Source organism: Ambystoma mexicanum, chromosome 6q (assembly GCF_040938575.1).
Source record: "Ambystoma mexicanum isolate Mex_15411 chromosome 6q, UKY_AmexF1_1, whole genome shotgun sequence".
Lineage (NCBI taxonomy): Eukaryota > Metazoa > Chordata > Amphibia > Caudata > Ambystomatidae > Ambystoma > Ambystoma mexicanum.
Genome location: NC_090937.1, coordinates 1,641,349,436 through 1,641,364,744, shown reverse-complemented (window position 1 = coordinate 1,641,364,744; position 15,309 = coordinate 1,641,349,436). Strand labels below are relative to the sequence as shown.

The 15,309-nt window shown below is 46.0% G+C and overlaps 1 protein-coding gene across 1 annotated transcript in view; it reads right to left on the bottom strand.

Annotated features, from left to right (window-relative positions):
- The window catches only part of LOC138516950 (retinol dehydrogenase 14-like), a 308,409-nt gene that overhangs the window by 247,075 nt on the left and 46,025 nt on the right, over positions 1–15,309 (bottom strand). Inside the window, exon 2 of the mRNA XM_069632428.1 lies at positions 10,338–10,577. Coding sequence (XP_069488529.1) covers positions 10,338–10,577 — 240 coding nt within the window. The remainder of the gene's footprint in view (positions 1–10,337; positions 10,578–15,309) is intronic.

The window sequence follows — 15,309 nt, the reverse complement described above, 5'->3', positions numbered from 1 at the left end:
CCAAAATTATAAAGGAAAGACGCATGACACATCTGATCGAAAAGTTTGCAAATCAAACTGCAGGTTATTCTCTTGCAGGAATAATGACCCTCTATACCCAGTGTCTTTGCCCCATGGTACTTTATAGCTTAGAGGGTGATTTACACTGACTTGACAAAACTGAGAGTTATTCTTGGAAGCAAATATTAAAATTACATCCCTCGACCCCAGTCGAATACCTCAGATTAGAATTGGGGTTGGACTCGCTAACGGCCAGGCGATGATTAAGCAGGGGTTGCTCCATCTTAAAATGATCTCAGGGCCAAAATGCCAATGACTTGCTTTGCTAGGGCTCGCCTAAGGCATAAGTAAAAAGTCTGAAGGAGAGGAATTTAACAGCCTAATTGTTAAGCTGTATGAGAACATTGGTTGGTTCCCAGATTTCAAATAAGGCACTAGACTTGTAATCCTTCAGCAGTTATTTAAAAGTAAACTGCAGAAATGGGACTGGTCAAATGGTTATATGCACCTCTCTACACTGAGTACATATTCACATGCCTCATATGTTACCCATCGGTTTTTGCAAGCTCAACGATATTTGAGACAATGCCCCAGCCCAGTGGTCCAATAATTTATACTGAGACTAAGGACAAAGCAACTCCCTTTGTTAATATTTCGTGGTGCCCTGCTCCAGATCCCGCTTCGGCCACATATGTACAATTCTGGGCCCTCTTGGAACAGCTAAACACTTATTTACTAAGTGCAAAACACTGGGACCGGCTAGTACGACCACAATGGGTGGTTTTGTGGATAATTATGATTCTATAAAACACGACGCATTTTGGGAGTTTTGCCTTAATACGGAGAGTGAGTGTAACTCTCAAGTAACTAGCCTTGTATTGACTTTGGTGTACGATTGTGAAATCATTACCCAAGGATAATCAATTAGGTTTAGGGTAACTATCCCCATTTGTTATGATTAGGATTGGTTATTTATAACACGCTTAATACCAGGAGGAGGTTTCTAAGCGCGGACCCGGGGATCGAACCTCTGTTGCTCCTCATCGTATCGCTTCTAGGGCGACCGCTTTGCCCCTGAGTATCCTCCCGAGACTACAAAGAAAGTTAATTGACTTACAGAATCGATTGATTGCACCAAACGCGTTCCTTTTACTTCTTTTAATTTGTATAGCTAATGATGAGCAGTACATCTTACTAATTTAATTGTCTTAAAGGTTTTATGGAACATGTATAGTGATTTAATATTTAACACTCTGTATCTTACTCAGTGGATGTGAAAACTGATGGAGTCACACATTGTTTGCACCTTCTGGATGAAATATGATTGGCTGGTGTAGTCCTTCAATAGATTTAATTTGTGGAACTTCTTTTATGGAAAGTAATGTGTATTGTGTGTCTAAGTGATGTAATAACTTGCTTTTAAGTTTGTAAATGTTCTTCAACTAAATACAACTAAATAAATAAATAGTAATTTGAAGCAAATCATTTGTTATAATGCTTTCGGTATGTTATTTGCAGTTGGTGAGTAGGTGCAAGTAGATCTAGGTCACATGAGCTAAACCCCACCCACGTGTCAAGCACTGCTAATCTTTTGGGCTTTCTTATTTTGCCACCCTTTTTCCCTACTTAGCTACCCTTTAGCCTTTTTTCCTTTGCAGTTGGTAAGCAAGTGCAAGTGGATCTTGGTCACATGACCTACACCCCACCCAACGTTTTAGCACCACCCCTTCCTTTCCTTTCTTAACTCTTAGTGAAGGTCGTCTTTCCCAGGGTGTCAGAGACAAAGGGCAGATGAAGAAAATGGTAATTCCTATTTGGGCCTATTCAGGCCAGAAAGTCCCAGTACCAGAACCCTTGCACCTCCAACATGTAGATACGTTCCCTCAAATATATGTTTCCCCCCTCTCTCCCAATAGTCCATCCCTACCATCATCATTCATCACCAACCATGCTGCTCACCGGAAAAATATCACGAAAACAGAATCACGTCAACCTCACCCGCGTCACCACAGATCACATCAGCACTCCATCACCCACCACTAAACTAGAACTGATGCTCATCAATGTCCGCTCAGCAATCCACCATGCAGCAGACATCGCTACCTCATCACCACACATGACTTGTATGACATCTCCATACCTGAGACCTGCATGACGCCCACCGCCACACACATCATAGACGTCCTCCTCCCCAACGGCTACAGAATTCCCCAACATGAGCGTCCAAACAAGATCGCCTAGAGGCCTAGCAATTATACACAAAGAATCATGGCCGTGCATACAACTAGATGTCACCACCATTGGCTCTTTTGAAAACCTTCCCTACCACTTCCCGTTCTCACCAACGGACACTGTCTCTTTTTACCGCAAATGCAGACCGCACAAGCCGAACACCTCCTTCATCGAAGACTTCACAGACTTGGTCCCCACCATGTCTCACACGCATATCAACATCTTCTATGGTGACTTCAACATCCCTGGAAACCCAGCAACCAAGTCAATGAACGAAGATCTCCACTATCCACTTGACACACTGAACCTCACGCAGCAGACGAAAGACCCAACTCACAGGTAAGGTAATATCCTCAACTTCTTCAGAACCTCTCTGTCCACCCATCATCACAGATTTCAAACCCTGCTTGACTGGTCGCACCATCTGGCAATCCCTTTTCACATTAGTCACACACCCCAGTCAATCTCACCCATCGGAAACCCAGCAAACACGACTTCAAATCATTCAAGAACTTTAAAGTGGAGGCTTTCACGGAAGACCTCTCCAACCTTCATCTTGGTTTATCAACCTCTGATGACCAGGACTTCTCCAAGAACTCAACACCACCATTACAGTCAACATCAACGGCAAATCCCCAGTAAAACAACGCCCCTGAAGCCTAAATCTTCTGCCCCCTACTACACCCAAGAACTCAACTTCAACAAACGAACCATCAGAGAACAAGAAAAGTCTCAGCAACAATTGTGCACTGCATCTGACTTCGCCCAGCGCAAGGAACCCCATGCAACTGACAGCAGAGACGTCATTATGGGTGGGCAAAAAGGGCATGTGCCCTGGCCCCATCAGCCTGCGGGTCACACCTACTGCCAATGCTGGGGTTGGGCTGGAGCCAAGCACAGAGGGGGAAGCTGCCGAGTGGTTATTAGGGGGCTGGAGAGAGGGTGTGCAAGAGCGAGCGTAGCACGAGGCAAGCGAGGCCTGGCCCAGGACCCTATGCTAGCTTTAACTAGTTGCAGCCAGGGGACGAGGGCAGGCGGCAGGCCAGCAGCCAGTAGAAAAACCGAGATTTGGAGGACAACGAGGATGAAGTAGCAGGTAGGTCGGCTGCGTTACCTTAGGCCCGTGTCATTCCTGATGGAGAGATACACCTCTCCTCGCCCATTCTGGGGGCCAGCCGAGACCGATTGGCCAAGGCTGGCACCACCACTATGACTGAGTGCCAGTGAGAGATTCCGATCAGTGCAGGGCTGACTCAGCCTTTCACCCTTCTACAGTCAATACAAGTTGGTGATACTAAAAGCGCCACGAATCGTCTTTGCATGATGCGCTATTGGTGACGGGATGGGCACTGTGTTTACACTTGCCATTGGGCACTGGCGTAGATGTGATCTGCAGATAATGCTGGGACCCGCCTGGCATGCATCGTGTCGAGTCCTTCATGCTTCCGCTGTTTCCAAGTCTCGTCCGTGGCAGGCGGGCAGCATTGCGATACCTGTAAAGTGCTTGGATAACCGCAGGAGAAAGGGGGAGTGGTACGAAACTCATAGGCAGTTATTTGTAGCACTGACCACATCCTAACAAAACCAATGTTGGAAATTAAGTAAGCCCATTCCTTACTGGTCCTGACCGGCAAATCTGCAGTAAGTCCCTTAAGAGGGGTCACCTAAACGATTTACAAACACCACTCTGGCCATGCAAAATGGATTCCCTGAGTGATGGTCAACGTGTACATCGGATAACGGCCATTTAGTGCACCACATCCAGTATTTCCTTTATATGTATTTGCTTGTTTTTGATAGAAATTGAAAGGGTGGTTCCAAGCTGAGCCGTCCCTGCCCCTAATCCACTGATTAGAAGGTGATATGAAATTTGGAACATAAAGGCTTACTTTCCATTCGCCATTTTCCACAATATAAAACGGTGTGATAGTGGTTTCATCATTTCTTTGTGTGTCAATCCATTTACTAAATCCTTTGTAATACAATAAAATGAGTATTCGCCTGTGTTACAGACTTGTTCTGCTCCCCACGATACAAGTGCTCATCCAGGTCCCCCACGCCACCTCAGGCATTCCAGGCACTCGGCAAACGGACACAAATTATACACAAGAGACCAGAAGTGGGGGGAAAAGCACTGTTGTGCAAACACACGCCAGTGCATAGGAGGGCTGTATTTGCTCTGCCCCTCCCAGCCCTGGCTCATCCTAATATACAATGGAGTAGCTACATCTATTCTCCATCCATAAACAGCACATATGATAACAAACAGGTCATTTCACCGAACAGGGGGAAGAAAGGACATTTTGTAACTTCAGGCTGTTTCTGCGGGGCAGCCTCTGGCAGCCTTGGGACTCGAGCCAGCAGCGTCATCACTGTGTCCTTCTCAGGAGGGGCTATCCATGCCCGTCTCTGAGGCCTCACAGCATTCAACAACTTCGCTGAGCTGTTCTGTGCTCTGCTCTGCGACATCGCTTGGCACAGGTGTTTAGATGTTAGGTCAATCTCTTAGGCAAGTCTTAAGCCCTGTCCATTTGTATCCGATGAATCTCAAAGAAACCAAAGGAAAGTGCAAAATCAGAACTGCATTGAACGTACCATTAAACAGCAGGCGCACGTGTTGGCGGGTTTGTATTGTGCGTGGGAGGGGCTGTGGCGATTGGGTTTCTGGGGGGCGGAGGCAGGCTAGCAGAGAACATAGTTCCACTACTTCTTTTCGTACACTTCGGCAACTGCTTGCTAGAGTCTCGCTGGGGCCGCATTACCATTATCCACTGTTGGATAGCTGCACGAACGAAGGCGTCCCTCTGACACGAGGGCAGCCTGCACTTTACAAGCTCGAATCAGACAGGATCGACATAAGTCGTTCCTCCTTCTGGGGTAGAGAAATCAAGCACCATTGGACATGGGCTAATAATTGTCCCTGTAATTGGAACTTGCACTCTAGCCCCTAATGAAGGGTGTCTTGTAAAGGTCCCTTGCTTCTTTCTCTGGGGGTGCACAGCCGCGAGACGAGGCGATAATGAATCATGCATTAAAGTGCGGTTGCTTACCTGCTTATTTGGCTCATGATGGCCATCGGAAACAAGACGAGCACAACCTGGTGGCATATTGTGAACATACATGATATGATATGATATATGATATGATATGGTATTTATAACGCGCCTATACACAAGTGTTTCAAGGTGTGACGAGGCAGGGGGGGGAACAAGGGGAGACATACAACGATCCTACTAGGCCAGGTGTACTTCAGATTGCGCAAGTGCAAGGGAGGAGGGGAAAGGGCGAAGTGCAAGGGGAAAGGGAGAGGGGAAAGTGCAGTACAGGGTAATAGCATACAGGAAAGTAACAAGGGCTAGCTAGTGGCAGTGCGAGTAAGTGCAGATAAGTGCCGGGAAGGAGGGGCTGTAGGGATACAGACACAGTCCCGTAGTGCAGGGGGTGCCAGGGAGGCAGTGCAGGGGAGAGTGGCTGGGCCAAGGACCGAGAAGGTGAGTGGCCCAGTTGCAGATTCAGTGCAGTTTAGTAACTTTAGCAGGGGAGAGGGGGAGAGAAAGCGGAGGCGAAGAGGAAGGTTTTGAGGTGCTTCCGGAACTGGAGATGGTTCTCCTCAAGTTTCAGGGGGGCAGGAAGGCTGTTCCAGAGGGAGGCCCCTGCAGCGGAGAGAGATCTGCCACCAACTCGTTGTTTGGAAAAGCTGCTGACCATGAGGGAGTTGGAGGCGGATGAGCGAAGAGGTCGAGAAGGAAGATATTTAGGAAGAGGGAGTTGAAGGTATTTTGGCCCATGGCCCCAGAAGGCCTTGTGGACAATGCCTAGGGTTTTGTACTTGATCCTCGCAGCCACTGGGAGCCAGTGTAGTGATTTCAGTCCTGGAGAGATACGGTCCATGGGCTTGAGGCCAAGGACAAGTCTCGCAGTTCTGTTCTGGATGAGTTGCAAAGGGCGGAGAGTAGAGGCAGGAAGATTTAGATAGAGGCTGTTACAGTAGTCCAGCTTCGAGAGAACCAGGGCTCTAGAGACAGTGAGCTTCTGGGGGAAGGAGAGGAAAGGAAGGATACCTCTGAGGAGGTGTAGCTGGTAGCGTGACTTCTTAGAGATGTCAGATATGTGAGGAGAGAAGGAGAGTGTGGAATCGAAGATGACCCCGAGGTTTTTTGCCTTGCAGGTAGGAGCAGGAAGAAGGCCAAGAGAGGCCGGCCAGAGAGCTGCAGGGAAGGAGGGAGTGGGTGTGCCGATGAGTAGGATCTCAGTCTTACTGGCATTCAGGCAGAGGTCATTGGCGGCACACCAGTCCTGGATAGCAGAAAGACAGTCAGACATGAGGGAAGGAGAAGAGGAGGCCGAGGGTAGCCTGAAAATGAGCTGGGTATCATCCGCATAGCACTGAAAGTAGGGGCAGAGAGCGGCGATGCAATGGGCGAGAAGTGCCAGATACTGGTTGAAAAGCCAGGGGGAGAGGTTAGAACCCTGGGGGACACCACAGGTAGAGAAAAAGATGTCAGAAAGGAAAGACCCCAGTTGGACCTGGGAGGGTCGATTAGAAAGGAAAGAGGTCAGCCACGCCAGAGCCTGACCAGTGATTCCCAGGTTATCATGGAGACGGTTGAGCAGGTTGGTATGGTTGGCAGTATCAAAGGCAGAAGAGAGATCAAGCAAAATGAGAAAACAAGGAATGTTAGAATCAAGGTTCGAGAGCAGGTCCTCACTGACTATGGTAGTCAACTGCAGAATGTGGAGAACCTCTCTGGCATTTAGAAACAAAATACCCATGTGACAAACGCCGGCGGTATTCTTAGGGGTTGGGGGGACTGACAGGGTTGTAGTCCTAGGTCTTTTGGTTTTAATCCCAGATAGAAGCTCAGTGGCTGCAACCAAAAGGCTAGCTAGCCCTGAGTCCCGATAGTCCCAACATTAGCATAGCCCCAAATCTTTTTCAGGCCTAGCAACGCCCCTGACAAACGCCATAAACATATCAGAGCCAGCGGCAAATTAACATTAGACAGTGCGCCGGCCTCTGATGTTAGTATTTCACAGCCCCGTCCATGCCACCATAAAAATAAATGAATAAAGAGATGTTCTCCAACAGAGAATGGGGCTGCAGGGAAAAAAATAACATATTCCCATGGCTGTTCATTTTGATGTAGATGTAATGAGGAAATGAGTAACTCATTGCTGAAATACACTCTTAGCATTTGCCAGTGTCTCATCATTCGCTTTCAAGAATTCTCTCGACCTAAACAGTGTCAATTGAGCAAAAGTCACGAAATGCCGCTGCAAAGACCCCATGACAATCTGACAGTCCTAGTTAGGGAAATAGTCCTATTTTGTGGTTTTGGCTACACACAAACATATTTCTATAGGCAGGGTTGGCGTTTAGCACCTGGGCCTTTCAATTTTTTCAACTTTCTTCAAACGAAAAGGGCCTTGAGCCTGAGGGATGGGCAGCGACTGCCCCCATATTGCCAGTCTGCAGTCTAATAACACAGCAATATATTCCTTTATACATTCATGATTTACATTCTGGTGCTTACAGTATGCCAGTTGGCAGTGCTCGCCTTACAAGCTGCCTATGCTGCCGCCCTTCCGGCCATCACGTACATTGGGGAAAAGTAAAATAGAAGTGTTATCACCTCGCTTCCTTTCAACACCGGCTCCTCCAGGTCAGCCGCCTCTATGTGCGGGGTGCCTCCTACCTAGGTGGGCATTGGGAAAATAAACAGTTTGAGTGCAGTGCTGGGATCAGCCCTCCGCCAACCTGGCCTCAGCAAAGGGATTGCAGTAAAGGGATGAAAAGGGCTGTGTGATTAACATTCTAGTTTCATTCCTTTTTGCACCCTTTTCCCTATGGTGCATTATATGATAATGTGCTGTGCAGTGAGTACCATATTTCTCTGTTTGTTCTCGTTCCCCTGTCTGCACACATCTCTCTGCCTCTCTCTATTTTACCTTTGCACCTGCCAGTCTCTTCTGGCTCCCTTGTTTCATTCCTGGGCCTCTTGGCGTGTAATGTGTCAAGCACAGCTGTTGGCGTGAGCTCTCCTCGCACTAGTGTCTGAAAGTGCTGGTTCCTAACATGTCACCGACCTTACTCTCTTGTATGAAATGAATGTCTCCATGTGTAGTTCTGGGTAGCCTGGGTGACCCTTGTACATCGAAACGAATGCGCTGGAGTACAGAATAGGTAGAGCTGTGGGCAACAGTTTTCCAGTACTAGCTTCCAAACTCTGGAACTCCCTGCCTCTGACTCTAAGAGCAGAACCGTCCTTCTGGAACTTTAGGAAACATGTGAAAACTGTCTCTTTGCACAGGAGCGGTAATGGCGCCCCTGACCCACTTTTGTAACTATATGTCTTGATTAATGTCCTTCTACCTGTAAGACTTACTATGCATTGAACTGTCGTCTCTGTCTCGCAACATTTCTGTAATCCTCGAGCAGTGCGCCCAGATACCCCCGGGTTAGGTGCGCTATATAAATGAACAAATAAATAAATAACTAAATAAGATGGATGATACACTGGGCAGGACCACAAAGGGGAAGGGGCGAACACAACTATGGATGATGCAGATTTTTTTTTTCTTGATGCTCACTTGCTCAGCAAGAAAACAGATGTGCTTAAACGGAACCCATGGGGGCAATAGCCTACGTCACACACAGTCTTGCTTTGTGTAAGAATCACTGAGGGTCGTTGACTTTGTTCTGTATTACAGTTCCTGTTATTGACTGCAGCTGGAATGCTGTGCAAAACGTTTCGCCTTATACACAGGGCCCAAATCATTGCATATTTTTAAGGGGCGTTATAATTACCTATGACAATGGGAATCATGTATTTGTATGGGCCGATGAAACGCCATGTCGGCCACAGCAAGAGTCAAACTTGTGAATCAGAGATCACACATCACTATGCAGCAGGCACACAATCCACTGAGCTATTTTCCCCGTCATTGTCCTGCATGTTTGGGTACATCCATCCTTATAGACATATGTATCTGAACACATCACACTAATCAATCACAAAATCCTACTTAGGTTTTTTCACCAAGTTTGTCAACTTCCTAAGCAGTCCAAGTAAATTAGGTGGGTGGAGCTGACTTATTTCAACACTCACCCCCATTATCCCCAGCCAAAATAAACAATGGTGAGGGACCACGTGTGTGTTGCGGTTCAAAAGCTCTGGAGAGCTAAAAGTTGTGGACCCCTGCCATAGAGGAGCGGTGTGAAAACAGACATTTTGTCTCTGAGAACAGTGTGCACGGAGCTGGATGAGAAGAAACCGCGAGTGCCGCAAAGGATTGTTTTCTTTCTGCTCAACTTCTGCTGTGTTTGTAGATTGCCAGGCGGCATGATTTTTGGGGCGAGACATGGATTTTGGATGGGGCAGATGTTTATTTGGGGGGGTGACGTGGGTTTCAGGGGTATGGCCCAAGGCTGTCTGTGCCCTAGGCCCCCAGAACTGTTAAAATGGCCCTGCTCAGCAGACCACTGATCACCACTGCCAAGACCAACTACTGCCACAACACCATAGCCCAGGGCAACAATGAAAGAAGAGCCCTCTTCAAAGCCATCAAGCACTGCATCAACCCTCTGCCCGGCCCACCCACATCATACTCCATTGAAAAATCCACTTCCAAAATCTTAGAGGGGTTCCGCTTGCTTGCTAGATTCGCTTGTACTGTTTAATGTGGAGCCACTTTGAAAAACCCTTTCTGGGACACTTTTGGTCTCCATTCCACTGCATAAGACCCTCTGAAAACATCTCATCAGCACTTGAATCCTTGGACTACCAAACACTCGCCAAAACTGACGGCATACAAATCTCCCGCCTGCCCACAATCGCTTATGTATAAATACTTAATAAAATGGAAGACAACATCAATGGGAAAAGGAATGAGTATGGCAACTCCAGATAGCTACTTAAATATTTACATCCTACCCCTGTTGGATGTATTTTTTTTTAGCGATCCGATAACTCGGCTTTTTACTGAACAGTCCAACTGTGTTTGAAAATGTAGTCTAGGAAGGAAAGCCTGGTTAGGAATCTCTACATTTGCACATGGACCAGACTGATCCTCATTGGTTTTCAGATATTAAGATTCTCACATACCTGACGCGCCGGCATTATTTATAAGGATATCCAGGCGCTTCTCCTCTTGAAGCACTTGGTCTGCAAAGGCCCGGACAGAGGCCAGGGAGCTTGTGTCGATAATCCTCAGGACGACGTTTCGGCTTCCGGTCTTCTTCTGGATATCTACCAGTGCTTCTTGACCCCTCTCCCTGCTTCGGCAGGCAAGGACCACCCGGGCATTCCTCCGGGCCAAATCCAGAGCAACGCACTTGCCGATCCCTGGGTTAGGTAAAGAAGAAACAAAAATGAAGACGATCAGATCGAATGCAAATAATTATCGCACAGGTTATATGTGACAATTTCATTCTATAAAATTCTGTTTTAATTTGCAAAGATGGATATTAAATCTTGAAAATGATATTCGCGTCTGATCCTCTAATTTTCTTCTTGATCATTTTCTTTCCTCCATCAGATCGCCTACCCCTGGCGGGGTACAGTCTGCACATCAACCACAAGCCTAGGTCCTCTGAATCTATAACAGTGGTGCTTTGGCAAAGTATCAGCATAGTTTCAATCTTATAATAGATTTGTTTTTGAAACAATATTGGTTTTGGCTTAAATAATAATGACTGCTCTCTCCCAATCCCCACCGTCTCCTGTTCTGTACCAGTAAAATACTCTAGGGTACACTTAATTAAAGGAAAGTCTGGGCAATTTCCCAGTATACGAGTGATACGCTGAACCACTAACTTTCAGGGTAGGGACTGTCTTTTTGTACTCCTTAGAAGTATTTATCAGGATACAGGGTGAGTTGTAGGTTTTAGACAACTAGGAATTGAGTAGACAAGTACATACTTTAGGTTTTTTGCACTGGGATGAGTTAGGGAGAGTCATAGGTTCCAGACTCCAATGTACTGTCACTTTTTTATGTCTTTTTTTTAAGTTTGTGTTAAAGTGTTTGTAAACTGTCCTTTTGCAGTTGGGTGATTAGCACTCGGTTTTTAGATTCATGAAATGTATGCATATAAAATCTTTTTGATATAATAAAATATTATAAGTAATTGTCACATTTATTTGTTGTGTATTTATTTGAAAAGTGGAGTTCATCTACCCTTAGGGGGGAACAACATGGAGACTACAAGATTATTTTTGTTTAGAAGCTGTTGCATGCCTGTATGGGGGGACGAATCTTGGGGTCATTTAAAATGTTCCCCGTGTCTTTCTTGGGTTAAGTACGAGTGGTACGCCAACATTGCTTTTTCGCTGTTACTTTAACTAATACTGAATTCATGTGCTTTGGTATTTGGATGAGATCCCTGCTGATGTTTCACACCCGGGAGCGTATCGTCTGTCAATTTTTTCATGTGCGGACAATGTCAAGACCAATGGTTGAGTTCCAGAAACTCGTTGATGTATGGAAACTTTATATAACACAAAGAGACTACCTAAACATCACAACACAATCTAATGCTTTGCATGTTTGGGAAGAATGTTGTTCCATGGAAGACTGCTAAGCAAGTGTAAATATTACGGCTATCTGGAGATTCGTGTCTCTGATAACTTAACTTGGCCGGATCCTACTGCACGATGAGTAAGACGAATTAGGCTATTGTCATTTGTGCCAGCTTATTGACATAATGCTAAAAATATATATGCAGCCAAACTTTGAGTAATTGCATCCTATAGTGCTGCAATTTTATTTGGGGTGGGCATCTATTATGGCCTTAGAGCAGCGGTCTACAACTTGGTATTCGCCAGATGTTTTGGACTACAACTTCCATGACCCCTCACCATTGACTACGAAGCCAATGGTTGCAGACGCATGACTTGGAGATTGTATTTTGTATTTTGGTGGCTTGTCAGTCCATGTATCTTGTCCATAAGAAATTGGGGGCTCCTTTAGTAACAGCTTTCATTGCCACCCGGCCCCAGGAGACATCCAACATGCAACACTTTCACGTCAGATCTTGCAGAATGCAATGATGTGCGATATCACAGATTCAATACATTACTAAGAATCTACAGTTATGAAATCATGCATTCTCCACCGCACCCTTGTCCTGTCCCCTTCAGTATCTGGTAACTACACATGCAATAAACAGCAAATGCCAGAAGAGTTGGCTTTGCCAATGCTTGTTTTTTTTATATTGAAGTGGTACAAAATCACCAAATCAACAGCTGCAACACATTTCCCTCAAAGAAGGGTGTTCTTTAAATGTACCACAAGGAAGCAATCTTTGGCTCTTCAGATGTGTTGGGCTAGGACTCCCATGACCCTTCATCATTGGCTCAGCTGGCTAGTGTGACAGGAGTTGTAGTCCAAAGCATCTGGAGACGGGAGCCAAACAGTACAGACCCTAGCCCTAATGCATTCAATTCTTACATTGTCGAGGCACACTGTCTGAAACCGAACACAATTAATAGTGGCAACAGATTCTCCTCAGCTAGTCAAGACTATTGCCCTTTAATGGCCTCTCATCTCACTGAACTCTTGAATCTGCCCTTTGATTCTGCTTGCTTTCCTTTAATTTTAAAAATAGCCACAGTCATTCCTCGCCTAAAAAAGCAAGGGGCTGACCCGGCTAACTTTTGCCTTGTGTCTCTCCATCCGTACTACTCTAATGTGACAGAGGCCAGGACGCTTGTGTTGAACCATTTTACCAATTTCTTTGACATTCACAAGCTTAGAGACCGCTTACAAGCAGGTTTCTGCACCTGTCACTCTACAGAAACCTTGCTCAGGAATGTTTCCAGCTTAATCGCCTCTGATAAGCACTCCAACCTATCCTCTATACTAATTCTCCTTGACCTGTCTGCTGCATTGACACTGTCGATTACTCTGATCTCCTTAATACTCTCTTTCTTCTTGGGATTATTGACCGAGCCCTTGCCTGGATTGAATCCTACCTTGCATCTCATTAATTCTCTGACTCCCGGAGGAAAAACACCTCTCAACTCACTACTCACTACTGTTCCACGCGGCTCTGTCTAGGGCCAGCTCCTCTTTACACTCTACAACTCTGCTCTTTGAGGCTCTAATGTCCTCCTTTAGGTTCTCGTACGAATTCTTCATGGATGACACCCAAATCCTCTTCTCTTCTCTGAACTCTCCTCTGATCTCTCTATCAAAATTTCCATTGGTCTCTCTGCCATTAAATATTGGATGGCTTTGGACTCTATGATGCTAAACTCTACCAAAACAGAGGTGCTCTTCTTCCCCGACAAAAGCGCTCTCTCATCTCTTTCTCTGCCTATCCAGTTCTCACCTGACACCCCCCTACTCTTCTTCAGCTAGAAACCTCAGCAGCATCTATGACCTTTCTTACACCTTCGCTACTTTCATCTCCAAAAGTGCAACGGCAGCTCGCCTCAACCTTCGAAATATTAGGAAAATCAGGTGCCTCCTTCCTTTCTTTTTTTAAAAACTAAATTATATCTATTTCATTTTCAAGCAAACAGGAGAAGTAAATCAACAATCAATAAGGAAGTGGTGTGTCATGGGAGAGGTATTTCATTTACATAGGGTTATCAGTACATGGAAACACGTGAAAAAAGCATAGAGGTTAAATTCAGCAATTAAGGGGGATTCAATATCGGGGCTTAGAGATCATCAATAGAGTCCACCAGGCAATTTCTCATCAGGGCATCTGCTCGATGCACCGATCTCCCTGCTCATCTCCATCTCCCAATAGGATCCCCAGGGGGTCAAGGGGAAGCCGAATGCCCACAATCCTTTGGATCTGATTAGTGACAGCAGCCCAATAGGGCTTCATTACGGGACACTGCCACCATATATGAGCCATCGATCCAACCTCCAAGCAGCCTCACCAACACTGGGGAGAAACAGGGGGGATACATTTTGGTCAATCTATCCGGTGTGCAATACCACGGGTAAAGGACTTTGTATGAGTTCTCCATCATTGCGGTGCAAATGGACGTCTAAGAGGCCCTTTTCCATATAACTTCCCAAGATGTGATCGGAATCGTGTGACCCAGGCCTTTCTCCCAACTTTTCATATATGCCATCATCTCCTCACCCATATCTTCCGTAAGTATTCTGTATACGTTAGAGATCTTGTGACAAGAAGGGTTAAATGATACCACATTTTCCAAAGGCGTCATGTCTCTTCTGGGTCCGGTTGATTACTGCGCATCCATTTGCTCGCAGGAGAATTGGTTGAGTTGTTTATTTTTTTGAGTGTTCGATTTTTCTGCATATATATATGCCGGGGGAGATCCCCCGCTAACCCTCCCCTTAGTGCCCCTACATTCATTACTTCCCTGTAACCCATCCCCCACATATATTTGCAGCATAATTTGTTCAAAAATCTGCGACCAATTCTCTTGCAACCTAATTGGCCATGCAGTAATGTACCATTCCCATCTATCCCTCCTCCATTTTCAGTCTCAAGGTGGGATAACCAGTATCTAAATTGCATATATTGGAAGCTCTCCGACACAGGCCACGTGAATGATGTTTTGCATTGCTCAAAGGTAAGGGGTAGCCCTTCTTAATACAGTTGTCCCAATTCCCGCAAACCCACCCCCTCTCCATCTAGCAAAGCTACCTACTGCAATCCCTGGGGTAAACATTGGGTTGTGAAAGACTGTGTCCTTGGGGAGGGGTGGGTGATAAATTAGTATGTGCGCATAGCTCTATCCCAATAGGATAAACTAATCAGGGTGGCGGGCAGCAACATGTGTCTCGGTAGTCGGTGAGATAAGGGCAGCCACAGTAGAGAGACCGATGGGACACCCAGCGATTCCTGTTCAAATTCCTCTGAAATATCAAACATCATTGACATGTGTGTGGCTAGCAGATATTGGTATGTATTTGGCACCGCCACTGCTCCCTGTTGTTTCGGTTGAGTTAGGATTCTCCTAGATAAGCGGGGGTGTTTACCTTGCCAAATAAAGTCACAGAATCTGGATTGCAAAGATTTAAGAGTGTGAGATGGGACTTGTACAGGGAGGGCCTGGAAAACATACGGCAAATCGCGGCGAAAGTAAG